General features: G+C 45.3%; 1 protein-coding gene across 4 annotated transcripts in view; it reads left to right on the top strand.

Moving 5' to 3' along the window:
• Window positions 1-645: 645 nt before the first annotated feature.
• LOC125705347 (lateral signaling target protein 2 homolog) overlaps window positions 646-11884 on the top strand; it is a 54051-nt gene continuing 42812 nt past the window's right edge. For 3 of the 4 annotated variants that reach the window (XM_048971875.1, XM_048971874.1, XM_048971872.1), the window contains exon 1: window positions 647-1289. In XM_048971875.1, coding sequence (XP_048827832.1) covers window positions 1251-1289 — 39 coding nt within the window. In that variant the 5' untranslated portion in view covers window positions 647-1250. Of the gene's footprint in view, window positions 1290-11884 lie in introns of all 4 variants that reach the window. The other variant, XM_048971873.1, reaches the window with a different exon arrangement.

Raw genomic sequence — 11884 nt, 5'->3', positions numbered from 1 at the left:
TGAGAACCAGAGGGCAGCCATGCGATACCTGAGCACCACACATGTTCCAATGGAATAGAACAATATGAGTTTTTTTCTGGTAGCTGGAGTGTCAATCCTTTCCACCAACCTTCAAATTTTTCCTGTTTGTTTGAGGAGCTGCTTGCAAGGCTGGATGTAGATTAACATCATACCCAGGACAAAGCAATTGCAGGTTAAGGGCCTTGCTAAAGGGCCCAACAGAGTAGAATCTCTGCTGGCATCCGCAGTATTTGAACCAGCAACCGTCCCATTGGTGGCACCAATCCTTAGCCTCACAGCCACCACTCCACCTATAATGTAATTTGTAACTGTAATTGGACTGCATAAAAATTGCGTTTTTATACTTGCGTTATTCAGCGTGTAATTAAAATCTATCAATCCTGCAATATATTGAAATGAAAGACCTTTCATCCGACAAACACGCAGAGTCTTGTCATTTCAGCAGTTCACTCCCTTCACGTGCTTTCAATGTTTGACACCATGACGTTTACCGAGACACGCCTCTGAAGCTCGAGCCTCAGACGACGCTATAACGGGGAGATGCTCATCTACGATTGGGTGTTTATAAGCACGTGACTTAATGTGCAAACTCTGATTGGCTTCTACTGCGCAATTACGTCTCCGAAAGCTGTCCAAGCCACCTTGTGGCATCTTCTAATGCCAAATGGTCTATTGGGTTTGGAAGTACATCCTGACATATAACGCCTAGGTGCATCACAGAGGGTGATGTTATTGTTTTTACGAAGCTGATGATAATATGCATAATTATGTTTATTAAAAGGAGCGTGGTAAGCGCTTGAACACTGCACGGTTATATGATTGGCCGACCGAGCTGCCAGTCCTCTTTAATGGAATCGGCACATTGCCGCTCCTGCCTTATTTCTACGCAGGTACGGAGAACGGGTGGGCTTGTCTGTATTTGCCGATAGAGTGTCGTCAAGACGGGCTTGCACAAACCAGGAAAACATTCGGCAGTTTTATCTGAGAGGCAGACAGGATGCAGACATAAAGCAGCCGCCGAAATCATGAAATCATAAACCAGGTCGCAAGCGAGCGAGCATCGGACTGGAGGAACTCCGCTTTCATTACGGGTCTACTGTCTGTTCATCTCCCGGATTAAATCTCCAGCACCCTTCGACACCCAGAATCCCACGACAGATCGAATACCTGAAGTTGAATTAAAGGATAAGAACGGCAGTCGCTGGAGGGAGGAGGGGCGAGCCAAGCTAATGATGAACAGGTTCCGAAAGTGGCTTTACAAGCCCAAGGTAAGTTTGACGTTCGATTTCGTTCTGCTCCTTTTGAGATATCGTGCATGTGTTATTGCGATGCCTCCCACCTTATTTAACGCGCAGTGGTCATGAACATAAAGTTGCTCCTTTGTGCGTCTGCATTGCTGCTACACTGAGGTTTAATGAGTGGAAACACACGCCGATCTGTCAGAGTAACAAAGGGCATCGGCCGTAATGAACTGTCGGGATTTTTCTTTTTTATGTTTTATTTGTGCGACTCATGTCATCGGGACTATTGAATCCAAAATTCGCTGTAGTTTTCGGCAAGTGGCCGTGTTAATAATGTCACTTTGACAGCTTAAAAAAACAGCACTTTATAAAGACTAAATTGGGCGTCTTTGTTTTGCCATGCCAGGAAAACGGCTTGGCTTTGGTCTGATTTTTGTTTTATTGGTGGATATTATAAATGAAAGTACAGTATGTTTCACGGTTTCCCTTATACGCAAAGCCGAGTTAAATGCTCTACCCCAGCAGGGTGCTGCTAATCGTTTTAAGCATCAATAATTAAAATGCCTGTTAATTTAACGCTGTTTAGTAGATAAAGCCATTAAGCTTTGTTTTGAAATGGTCAGCTGGCGTGCTGTGAATAAAAAGTGAAGTGTGTGACAATTTTTGGATTATGGACACCGTCATTGCAGACATGCACAGCAATCTCAGCCACCCTGAATACAAGATGGGTTATAACTCTACCTACCATAACTGTCTTATTTGAATACAGGATAGTCTTATGAAAAACTTATTTGCTTAGAATAAGATATGAATTTCCTATAGGTCTGTGTGAATTGCAGATTTGCTTTGTGTTATATTTCATTGATATCCAAATAAAAGAACATGCATGTTCATTTCTCTCTGCGCACTGGGAGGCACGTTGGATAAACTCAGGTTTCCTCACTGTATTGTGTGGCATGTGTCTTTTAAACTACCCCTTTAGACAAAGAAACTCACTCAAAGAAGAACTTGCCGCTAAATGGCTAAATAATCCTGGCCCTTTGACAGTAAAGCCACTGTCTTCTATATGATCTTGGTACTGTAAAGTAAAGATCCAGCCTAAGTCTATGCATTTTTACATCCTATTTGTGTTTATGTGAGTGTGTGAACCGAAGACAATGACAGTTCGGGGATGCTTTGTTACCTCGCTATGTTATTGCATAGCATGCACAAAAAACATCACTGGCTTCCGAATCAATGTACACATGTGTTGTACTGTATTGCACTTTTTTGTACGCTTTTGATCTTATTGTAGCTGAACTTAAGTTCTTTCCTGAATAGGAATCAAATTAGCTTGATTTAATTTTTATCTGGGTAGTATTTTAGCTAGGCTTGTGACGATGCAGACAGAAATTATTTGGTAAGGATGTCCAATAAGAGATGGATAATTTCAAGTTAAATCATGTAAAAATTTGTAAGAATTGCTAAAATAGCTCTGTGGTGTGATGTTTGGCTTTCTTTGATTCGCTGGAAGTTTAAGTATGACGGTAATGAAAGTCCATGGAGCGGGTAATGAAGCCAGGAGGATACTTTTCTTGTTCTACTCAAATTGTGGGATAGATGTAAGCATTCGAGAAGATCTGGATTACCGTCATGCTGAAACAACAGGGTGACGAGCTGGAGATGATGTAGAGGAAAACTGATCTGTAAGTATGGATGGAGCGGTTTGATTCAGATAAATCAAAAATGAAGAAGCATAGTGTGAATGTAATCCAGACTTCCTCAGTGCACCGAACTTGCTGAGGTCAGCACAGGCCAATGGGTTGCACTAACCAATGAGGATCCCCATGACGTATCTCCTGACATACTCCCATGCACGTCTCCCTCGCCTTCTGACTGCAGTAATGGTTTTCATTTGAATCATTTTCTGTTTTTCAATTCAGTCTCCATGAATGCTTCTCTCTTTCTCCTTCCATCAGGAGTCACCCCCATACCTGTTTTACTTCTGCTGCTTTCTCATTTGGGCGTGCTCACTTATAAATCACAAATTACATATTGATGTTTTATATTGTCTGTGTGTGTGTGTGTATGTATAGCTTAGAGGAGCCTGGAGTTAATGGTGGGGTCCTGCTGTCTTCTGTATCCTCCTCAATGCCTTGTTGCTCTGGGCTATACAGATTGATGAGGGGATTAACGACAACGCCATGCGTACCAGTCTGGACCCCCTCCCCCCACATTTACATATTTTTTTATCTGAATGTTATTTTTCACTGTTCACTGTTCAGTCATGGACTCCTTACCTCACCTCTGTAATCAAGTTCGACCTCCTGCATGGTTTTTGTGGCCTTTGCGTTGCTATATTTATGCTGTGACGTAGGGGAATTCTGTTCATTTCCAGGCGAACTATATTTGAGTTGCTTCTAGGCTGGTATGATGTACGACTCGATATCGGCATCACATCGCAAGGACCGCAATAGTCACCTGGGTTGAGATTAGGCTTGGACAGCATGTAACTTTTTCATACTGTCTCGTTATTACACCACATTTACCAATATTTTGACTCTATTTTCAAAAGCAACACTATTCTGGTATTTCGAAAATCTTGCTGATAAAATTCCCCGAGCTGCGAGGTTCCCGCGATAAGATTTGCCAAACAGAAATCATCAGTAAATGTGGTTAAAACATTTTTAGTCTCACTGATTTTATCTGTTAATGTTAGGAACCGAAACTGAGCAAGATTTTCATTTTTAACGGTTGTTACTTTTTATGATCGTAAAGTACAATTTGGATTTTTTTTTTGGGTAGTTTCTCAACTCCTTTTTTAATGTATCCCCCCAAAAATCACACTGGAATATTTGATTTTTTTTTCCAACATTGTGCATTCCATCATTTCTTCTTTTTCTTACTGACCCTTTTAAATACAGAGATGTTTATTTTAAAGTAATAGAATTAACTGCAGTCAGTTTGTGATGCTGATTGAGGGAAGATGGGAGATGAAACCTCTCAAAGAAGCCAGTTCAATGTGGATGTTTTAAAAACAAAAGACTGCAGGTCGCTGGCTTTTGGTGACGGCTGCCATGGCTGGAGTTAAGAGGGTGGGGGAATTTGGGAGCTGAGTGGCCATGAAACAAGTCCTCATGCATGATTGTGGCTCTGTGGGAGGCAGAGTACTTGCCTGCCCCTTATAATGAAGAAGAGAGCAATTCACCCCCAGCCGATCTGGCCAGTGGAAGAAATATTGGAGCATTTCTGAATGGGCCGAGACCACATGCAATCAGGGGTTATTATTCCCATGCAGTGGATTATCACCCAAATACAGGGCATGTTAATCTCCCCCAAGCCTGTTAGCAGGACGCTAACAGCATGTGGCCCCCCCCGGAACATCTGTCCTTGGCCCCACCCTGGGTCAGTCGTGAAGCGGAGACCCTGCCCTGTTAGCTTGTTGCGTTCCTGCTATCGCTTACCCATCATCCCATACCTAATCCGAGGCCAAATTCCATGCGTCTGAAAGCTCTGTGGGAAAGTTGGGCATGTCCTTTGTGTTTTATTCTCAGCTTTACCTCTCTGTCCATTTTTGTTCTGAATATATTCCGATTGGGGGCGGCATGGTGGTGCAGTGGTTAGCACTGTCGCCTCACACCTCTGGGACCCGGGTTCGAGTCTCCGCCTGGGTCACATGTGTGCGGAGTTTGCATGTTCTCCCCGTGTCGTCGTGGGGTTTCCTCCGGGTACTCCGGTTTCCCCCCGTAGTCCAAAAACATGCTGAGGCTAATTGGAGTTGCTAAATTGCCCATAGGTGTGCATGTGTGAGTGCATGGTGTGTGAGTGTGCCCTGCGATGGGCTGGCCCCCCATCCTGGGTTGTTCCCTGCCTCGTGCCCATTGCTTCCGGGATAGGCTCCGGACCCCCCGCGACCCAATAGGATAAGCGGTTTGGAAAATGGATGGATGGATATTCCGATTGATCTGCCTGCGGATCCAGGGCCTGACGCCTCGCTGTTTCCAGTCATTTCTCTCAAGTGAGGACTGGGAACAGTGTGCTGAAAGTGAGAAGTTGAGTGTCTTAAGTGGGAGTGCCTTCAGGCAGATGCATTGTGGACAGCAGGATGATGGGATATGCTAATATGACACATACCAGCTGGCCACTGGAGGGCGCCACGCTGCCCTGCATTAGGTTGCCAGACTTGGCTAATGGGCTCCCAGGCCTTAGTTTTGGTGCTGCCTCTCTTCCCGTCTTTGGATATTAGTGCTTGTCCCTGAGAAAAGAGTTGGAAGCTGTGAACACAACAGGACGGGGGGCAGAGTTCAAAACGACGTGGACAGGGTGGGACGACCTTCCGGTCTTTCTCTGTAGAGTGAGTCTCTCATCTTGTATCAACGTATGTTTCTGACCGGCCAACTACAGCCCAGTGCCGGTTGAAGCCCATGTAGTGCCTCCTCTTCATACTTTAGGGCAGGGGTCTCCAACTCCAGTCCTGGAGAGCTACTATCCAGTAGGTTTTCTGTCCGACTTGGGTTCTGATGAGCCTCACCTGTTCCCGGTATTTACCTGGTAGCTCTCCAGGACCGGAGTTCGAGACCCCTGCTTTAGGGTGTGGTGCTGACTCTCCGCTAGGTTGGCATCCCCTCAGAAGATAGCGCCTTACGTGGTCGCCTATGTCGCCTATAGGGGTGATCAGCTCTGCTACTGCCAGTATGAGTGTGTCGACGCCTTTAACGGGTAACCACCCCCCCACCAAACCAGCCTGAGGGCGACGCCTTCCTAGTCGTTTGCATTGCCGGCTTCCCTCTTCCTTCATGTGCTGTATCAGGCCACCGTAGTTTATTCTTAACAGCCCATCTTCTGTATAGCGGCCATTAAACAGACACCGAGTCGCCAAGCTACGCTGTTATGGCTGAGAGCCGCTTCTCCTTCCGTCCTGGTTATTACATGCAACTGTACACCTTAAATTTGCTAACAAATCAAATCAGTTTAATGGTATCAAGGTGCCTGGACATGTCATCGTTTTGAGAAACCTGTGTCTGATAACAGAATACTTCCTCCCCATATTGGGATGAGTAATTCCTGGTACTTGACACCACTTGGGTGAGTGCAGAGTTCAGCTGAATGGCATATGCCCTTACCGCCGTAGCGGAGGCCTTGGTCTCGCATATCAGCTGAGGTTATTTTCAACAGTGCAGGATAGTCATGGCGATAGAGACCCTGACTAAAGTGATGGTAACATCCCATTTGCTTCTCTTGACCTTTTATTAGGTGTGCTGGTTAACTGAAGTCGACCTTGATAGCTTGTGTTCCCATGACTCCTAAAATTTTTACACATCCTAGGTGGTACAGCCATGACAAGGATGAGGATAGCTGTTTGGGGAGCGGGATGGGTGGAAGGAGGAGTGAAATGGAGGATTATGCGAAGTGGAATTGAGCCCTCGCTCCGATTGGAACTCGGCCGGTATGGATCAAGCCGCCCCCTCGTTCGTAATCTGCTGCGGAGGCGAAGAACCGGGCCTCGCAGGAGGGAGGGGCCATGTGCGAAAAGCCCAGTGTGCAGAGGCGTGCACCCACCGCAAACGCCCGTCACCCGTTCTGCTTCGTCACCGGCAAAATATTTACTCGCATTCCTCAGCGCTGACCTTTCCTCTTGTAAGAAATTTTAAAATTTTGCCTGCTCTTAGACATTAAGAAAGTAATAAAAGTATAATTACGAAACCTTATCGTTCTGTCAAAGCCAGTCTCTGAAAGACGTTTTGAATCATGACGCAGATATTTAAAAATATTTTTATAGGAGGGGACACCCTAGACGGGATTCCAGGCTCTGTCTTATTTAAATGTTTGTGCATTTGACAGCATACTGTAAGCTATGCAAAATGCTGATTAACGTGTGTTTCCTTAATATAGAACACTGTCATATCATCAGTGGATGCTGTGATAACCGCCGCTTTACCGAAAGTGCCGTAACATCAGCCAATGCCCAGTAAATGAACTTACGAGTGTCTGCTGAGCCCTGCTGGTGTGTGTTGTGATTACTGGACTGTGGGCGGTTTTTAGCTGCAGACTGCCGCGTTCTCGTGCCCTCCTGTCCCCATTGGTTACCTCGCTGGCCCCCACAGGCTTAAACCGGGCAGTGATTGACGGCACGTGGTTTGCTGCCTACTGTGAATTTGTCTCATTTCTGAAATGGCTAGTTAATGCTCCCCCCCCCCACCCCCACCCCCTTCCTGTTAGTAAATCAGAATGCTGACTTTAGCATTTGCCTGCCGGTGGTGTGTACGATGGCCCAGGTGCAGTGTTTTGCAATGTTACGACAGGCCCGTAATGTTAAATCCTGGGTAAATACACAGCCTGGGCTCTCCTCGGCCTCGCTGGTTGGCTTTTGGGAAACCTCAGCTACTTGGAACTTAATATTAATCCGATGCATCAAAATAAATAAATGCATCTTTTTTTTTTTTACATTTTTTATTTTTTTTTTATTTTACAGTTTTTACATTTTTCTCACCCCAATGGTCTGATGATATCTGCACCCATACATCATCTTCACTGGTGTCAGTTTGCCCATATTTGTCCTACCAGTCACCCTCAAAGATGTTGCGACCAGGCTGCATGACGTGAAGGGCTCGGAATTCCATGAAACATAACAATAACCTTTTTTGTTTGGTGTCTGTGGTAGGATTGTCTGTCCACTCGTTCCTGGGTGACTCTGCACTTTCTGATCTTTCGTCTCTTGCTGACTTGTTTGATATCGTGGAACACTTCGGCAGCTTGTTGTTACTGAAGCATTTCCCTGGTATCCTTCCGTCGTGATTCTGCCTGAAAGTGCCTTCCTGCCTCTACCAGACACATGGACAGACGTTGTTTTGAGCACCCATGCTGTGAGTTGGAATTGCACCCCTCAGCAGTCCCAGCCAGCACATAAAATCCAATTGAAGTTCGATTTTAGTCCAAATGTAAGTTCATGGCGTCATCCAGTATTTAGTCTCGAATGTAATGTCAGCTGTCAGTTATAGATGTCCTGGGAAGCTGATCTTGGCTTGTTGTTGTCCAGCGCTGACCTCAAGGTACAGGCTGGCCTGCATAATGTCCTAGATATTTGTTTATCCTCTATATAAGGAAGCTTGTTTTATAACCTTCTTTCATACCTTGCATTCTACCTGTGAAATTAACATTGAATTTATATTCTTGGCACCTAGCGTGTTCAGTTTATCAATATATACACGTAATTTTTACAGACATATAGGGATTCTTTTGCCATTTTTACCCTCATCTTATTCTCCTAGGAGATGCACATAGGTAGTTGAGAGCAAAGTTTGGGGTCAGAGTGGAGTTAGCCCTTTATCTTTCCCCTCTGAAGCCTGTTTCGGGGTTAAGGACCTTAACCTTCACGGGCCTAACAGTGATATCATCACCCTGCTGGCTGGGGGGGGGGTGGGGGTTCATACCTCTAGGTTACGTGTGCAGATTTTGCTAGTTTGGCTTATTGATGAGCTTACCTGTGCATCATCTGTGTATCTTTAGGTGTGTGTTTTTCGCACAGTACTTGGCTGAAGATACCCTCGCACCTGGCTCGCGAACTGGAAGACGAGGTAGACTTGTGATTTCCCCATGGCTGGGGCCGCATCTGGGATGGTGGGGTGTTAAATGGAGCATTTCTCCCTTTTCTCTACACCGTTGTGGTGCCAAGGGAATGACCTTCAGCATCATGTGGAATCATCCGTCACTTTGACAAGTCCTGCAGCTGGCCCTCCACCCAGCGCCGGGTCTATAATTGTTATGGGCCGTGGCCTCGCTGTCTCCAGGGCTCCCGTGGTCAGATTAAACCCGCTATTAATTACCCGTGTGCTCATTCATCTTCCTGCTTTCTCCAAGTCAAGATCCGGGCCAGAGTCGATGCCGCACGTCCCTGCAGATGTGCGGCAAAGCTCTCCATTAGTCCAGCTTCGCTCGCAGATGTTCGCCATGCTCAAGCTCTCGTCTTTTGAGACCTCTTCTCCTAGCTGCGAGAGTCTCTGTGTGTTTTCAAGGTGTCCCAAGTGTCAAACCAGCACTGGGAGCTACATGTTTCCATGCTGCAACCTCGGTGCCTGGTTACCAATTTCCGACAGTGCGTCTGACTCTAGGACAGAGAGCAGTAATGACATTTGCTAATGGAATATTTAATATATGCCTGATAATGCTAAAGGCAGAGATAATTAGTCTGTAGTTCATTGATATCTAACCCCATAAAGCTACTCTACTGAATGTGAGCAGATGATAGGATCCTCTCGATCTTAATGTCGCTTATCTTCCTGGATTAGCCCCTAAGTGATATCCAAATGCTGTTATAGTACAGACATGGCTAAGAGATGAGGATAAATCTGGGATCTTGGGAACGCTGAATGAGTTCAAGTGCTAACTCTGCGTTGCACTACGGAAAATCAACAGAATTAAGAGGTTGATTCCTTTGCTTAAAATCTCAGACATGCTCCTGTAGTGAATCCTGTCAGCTGTTGAACGCAGATCAGGTGGATATTAAGGTCACTGGCAGTCGCAAGGCATTTGACAGAAGGAAGTCAAATAAAAGTGGGAGATGTTCTGATTTTAAAAAGCATTTTTGCGTGAAGTCCATGAGGATAGATAAATCAAGGTGACAGATTTTTGGCAATGGTGAGAAATGTCTGTGCTGTTCTCAACTCCGCATGATCAACTGCTCTTCTTTTTGCACATGGAGCAGAAAAGACTGCATGATGTTTAAAATTTGCCGGCCATAGGAAATTGAAACCTTGTTTCTTTAAGTCCTGTGTGATCACATTTTCGACTCGAGTCATTATTTGAGCAGTTTGTTCTATGTGTGAGGGAGGAAATTGCAGTCAAACCATTGATTTCTGTTTTCTTTGTCTAAAATCATACAAAATCACAGCCAGCCAGCTGGTTATGGTGGTATGTGGGTGTGGCTTTGCGATGACTGAACAGGCTTCTGGCTTGGACAGCGCCTTGTAAGGGTGTCATCTTTGTATACCGTGCTAGTTGGTTGACAAGGAGGGAAATGAAGTTCAACCAGCATCGTGGATCAAAAATGTCTTTGTGTAATCTACTGGCATTTGGAAATGCTTGTAATGGTGGCCATGGTGTTAGGTGCTTTCGTGTTCTTCCAGCTTTGGAACAGCCTGTCATCTTTTTAATGGCAGTAGTTTAGTTTAATTCTATTCAGCAGTTAGCTTCAAGGCTGCACCAGTATTTAAACCACGAAACCAAGCGTTGAAGTCGACTCACTTCAAAATAGAGCGGTTCACACTCTCTCGTACTCGGAGGGACTGCTTGATTCGGCAAATTCTATTCGCCGATTCCTGCAACTCTGTAAATGAAGAAAAAAAGAAGCGGTAATTTAAGTTGCCCGGGGTTTGGGATCTGCCCCGAAGCGATCTGACGCAGGCCGTTTTCCCTTCAACTCCTCTCTGACCTTGCTGCCATGCCACTCTTACTTTATGAATAAGGAATGAATCTGCGGCATCCTGCGTACACTGTGTCGATTTCACCCGGCGGTGTTTCCACTGCGACCTTCATAGCACCGTTAGCCGTATGTGCTGGAGGAATTCCTAATTCACAAAATGCTCTGCTTGCAAATTTCTATGGGCGTGTATCCTGAGTTCTTTCTGTCTCTTAGTTCCCCTAGGCTTGTCAAACCCGTTTGTAACGGTTAGCAGCATTTCAGCAGTAATACCACCTGTCATTTAGAGACATGTACCGTTTGTTTTTGCCTGCTTTACTTTTCTGTTTTACACAGCATTCATTTCTTCCATTTCTGTTTTATTGTAAATTGATTTACAGGCCCTGTCGAGCGAGCTAGGCTGGCACCGACAGGGTGGGAAGGCTGACGGAATAGTTTTAGGGCTCAAACGGCTATTTTGACAAGGGTTGAAGAAAGGAAATCAAACAGGCTTTTGCTTTGAAGGCGAAGAGGGTGTGAGGGTATGTTCTCTCCGAAGCCCCGGTTCCTGGTTGCTGTTGAGCGTTTTGTCTTGTGCTGTGAGTGAGACAGGACCCTGCTGTGTGTTAGTCATTCACCCCCTTTCACCATCATCACCCTGGGATCCCAGTATCCCATTCGTTTGGACGATGCTTGATTTTGTACTTTGTGCTGCAGTCCTTTGTACAACTTAGACTGCCAGTTCTTATGTTGGCTTGCTGGTTCTTAGCCCTTCACTCCGTAGTCTTGGAAATGGTCGTCAAAAAAAAATAACGTAACATTTTTCAGTTAAAGAAAACATCATTGCTCCAGCTGCGGTTGGACCACCCTTGACGTCTAAAATTCAGCACCTTCTACGAAATGGTACGTTTGTGCATATTGGATGCGTCGGAGATGCTTTGGTTTCTGACTTCTATTGATTCTAGCTAGGAGCTCATCACCACCCTCTCAACAGGCAGAGCAGACTCTTGAAGGTGGTCTCTTTTTTTATTTTTTTTTGTCTTTTCCAGTCTCCAGCTCATTGTGACATTTGCGTTTTGCTTTTTCTGCTAACATTTACACTTTTCTCTCAAACACTGAGGTGAAATGGGCCGCATCTGTTGGCTGAGAGGCATTGCAGACTATCTCAACGTCAGGCCCGAACCCTGAAAGATGGGGAGCATGCCGGAGGTGGAAGTAATTTTACTTTAAGGAGAATTTTAGGTGACCT

This window comes from Brienomyrus brachyistius, chromosome 12, assembly GCF_023856365.1.
Source record: "Brienomyrus brachyistius isolate T26 chromosome 12, BBRACH_0.4, whole genome shotgun sequence".
In the NCBI taxonomy this organism is placed as follows: domain Eukaryota; kingdom Metazoa; phylum Chordata; class Actinopteri; order Osteoglossiformes; family Mormyridae; genus Brienomyrus; species Brienomyrus brachyistius.
Note: the sequence above shows the minus strand (reverse complement) of the source record. Positions and strands in the feature narration are given on the sequence as shown.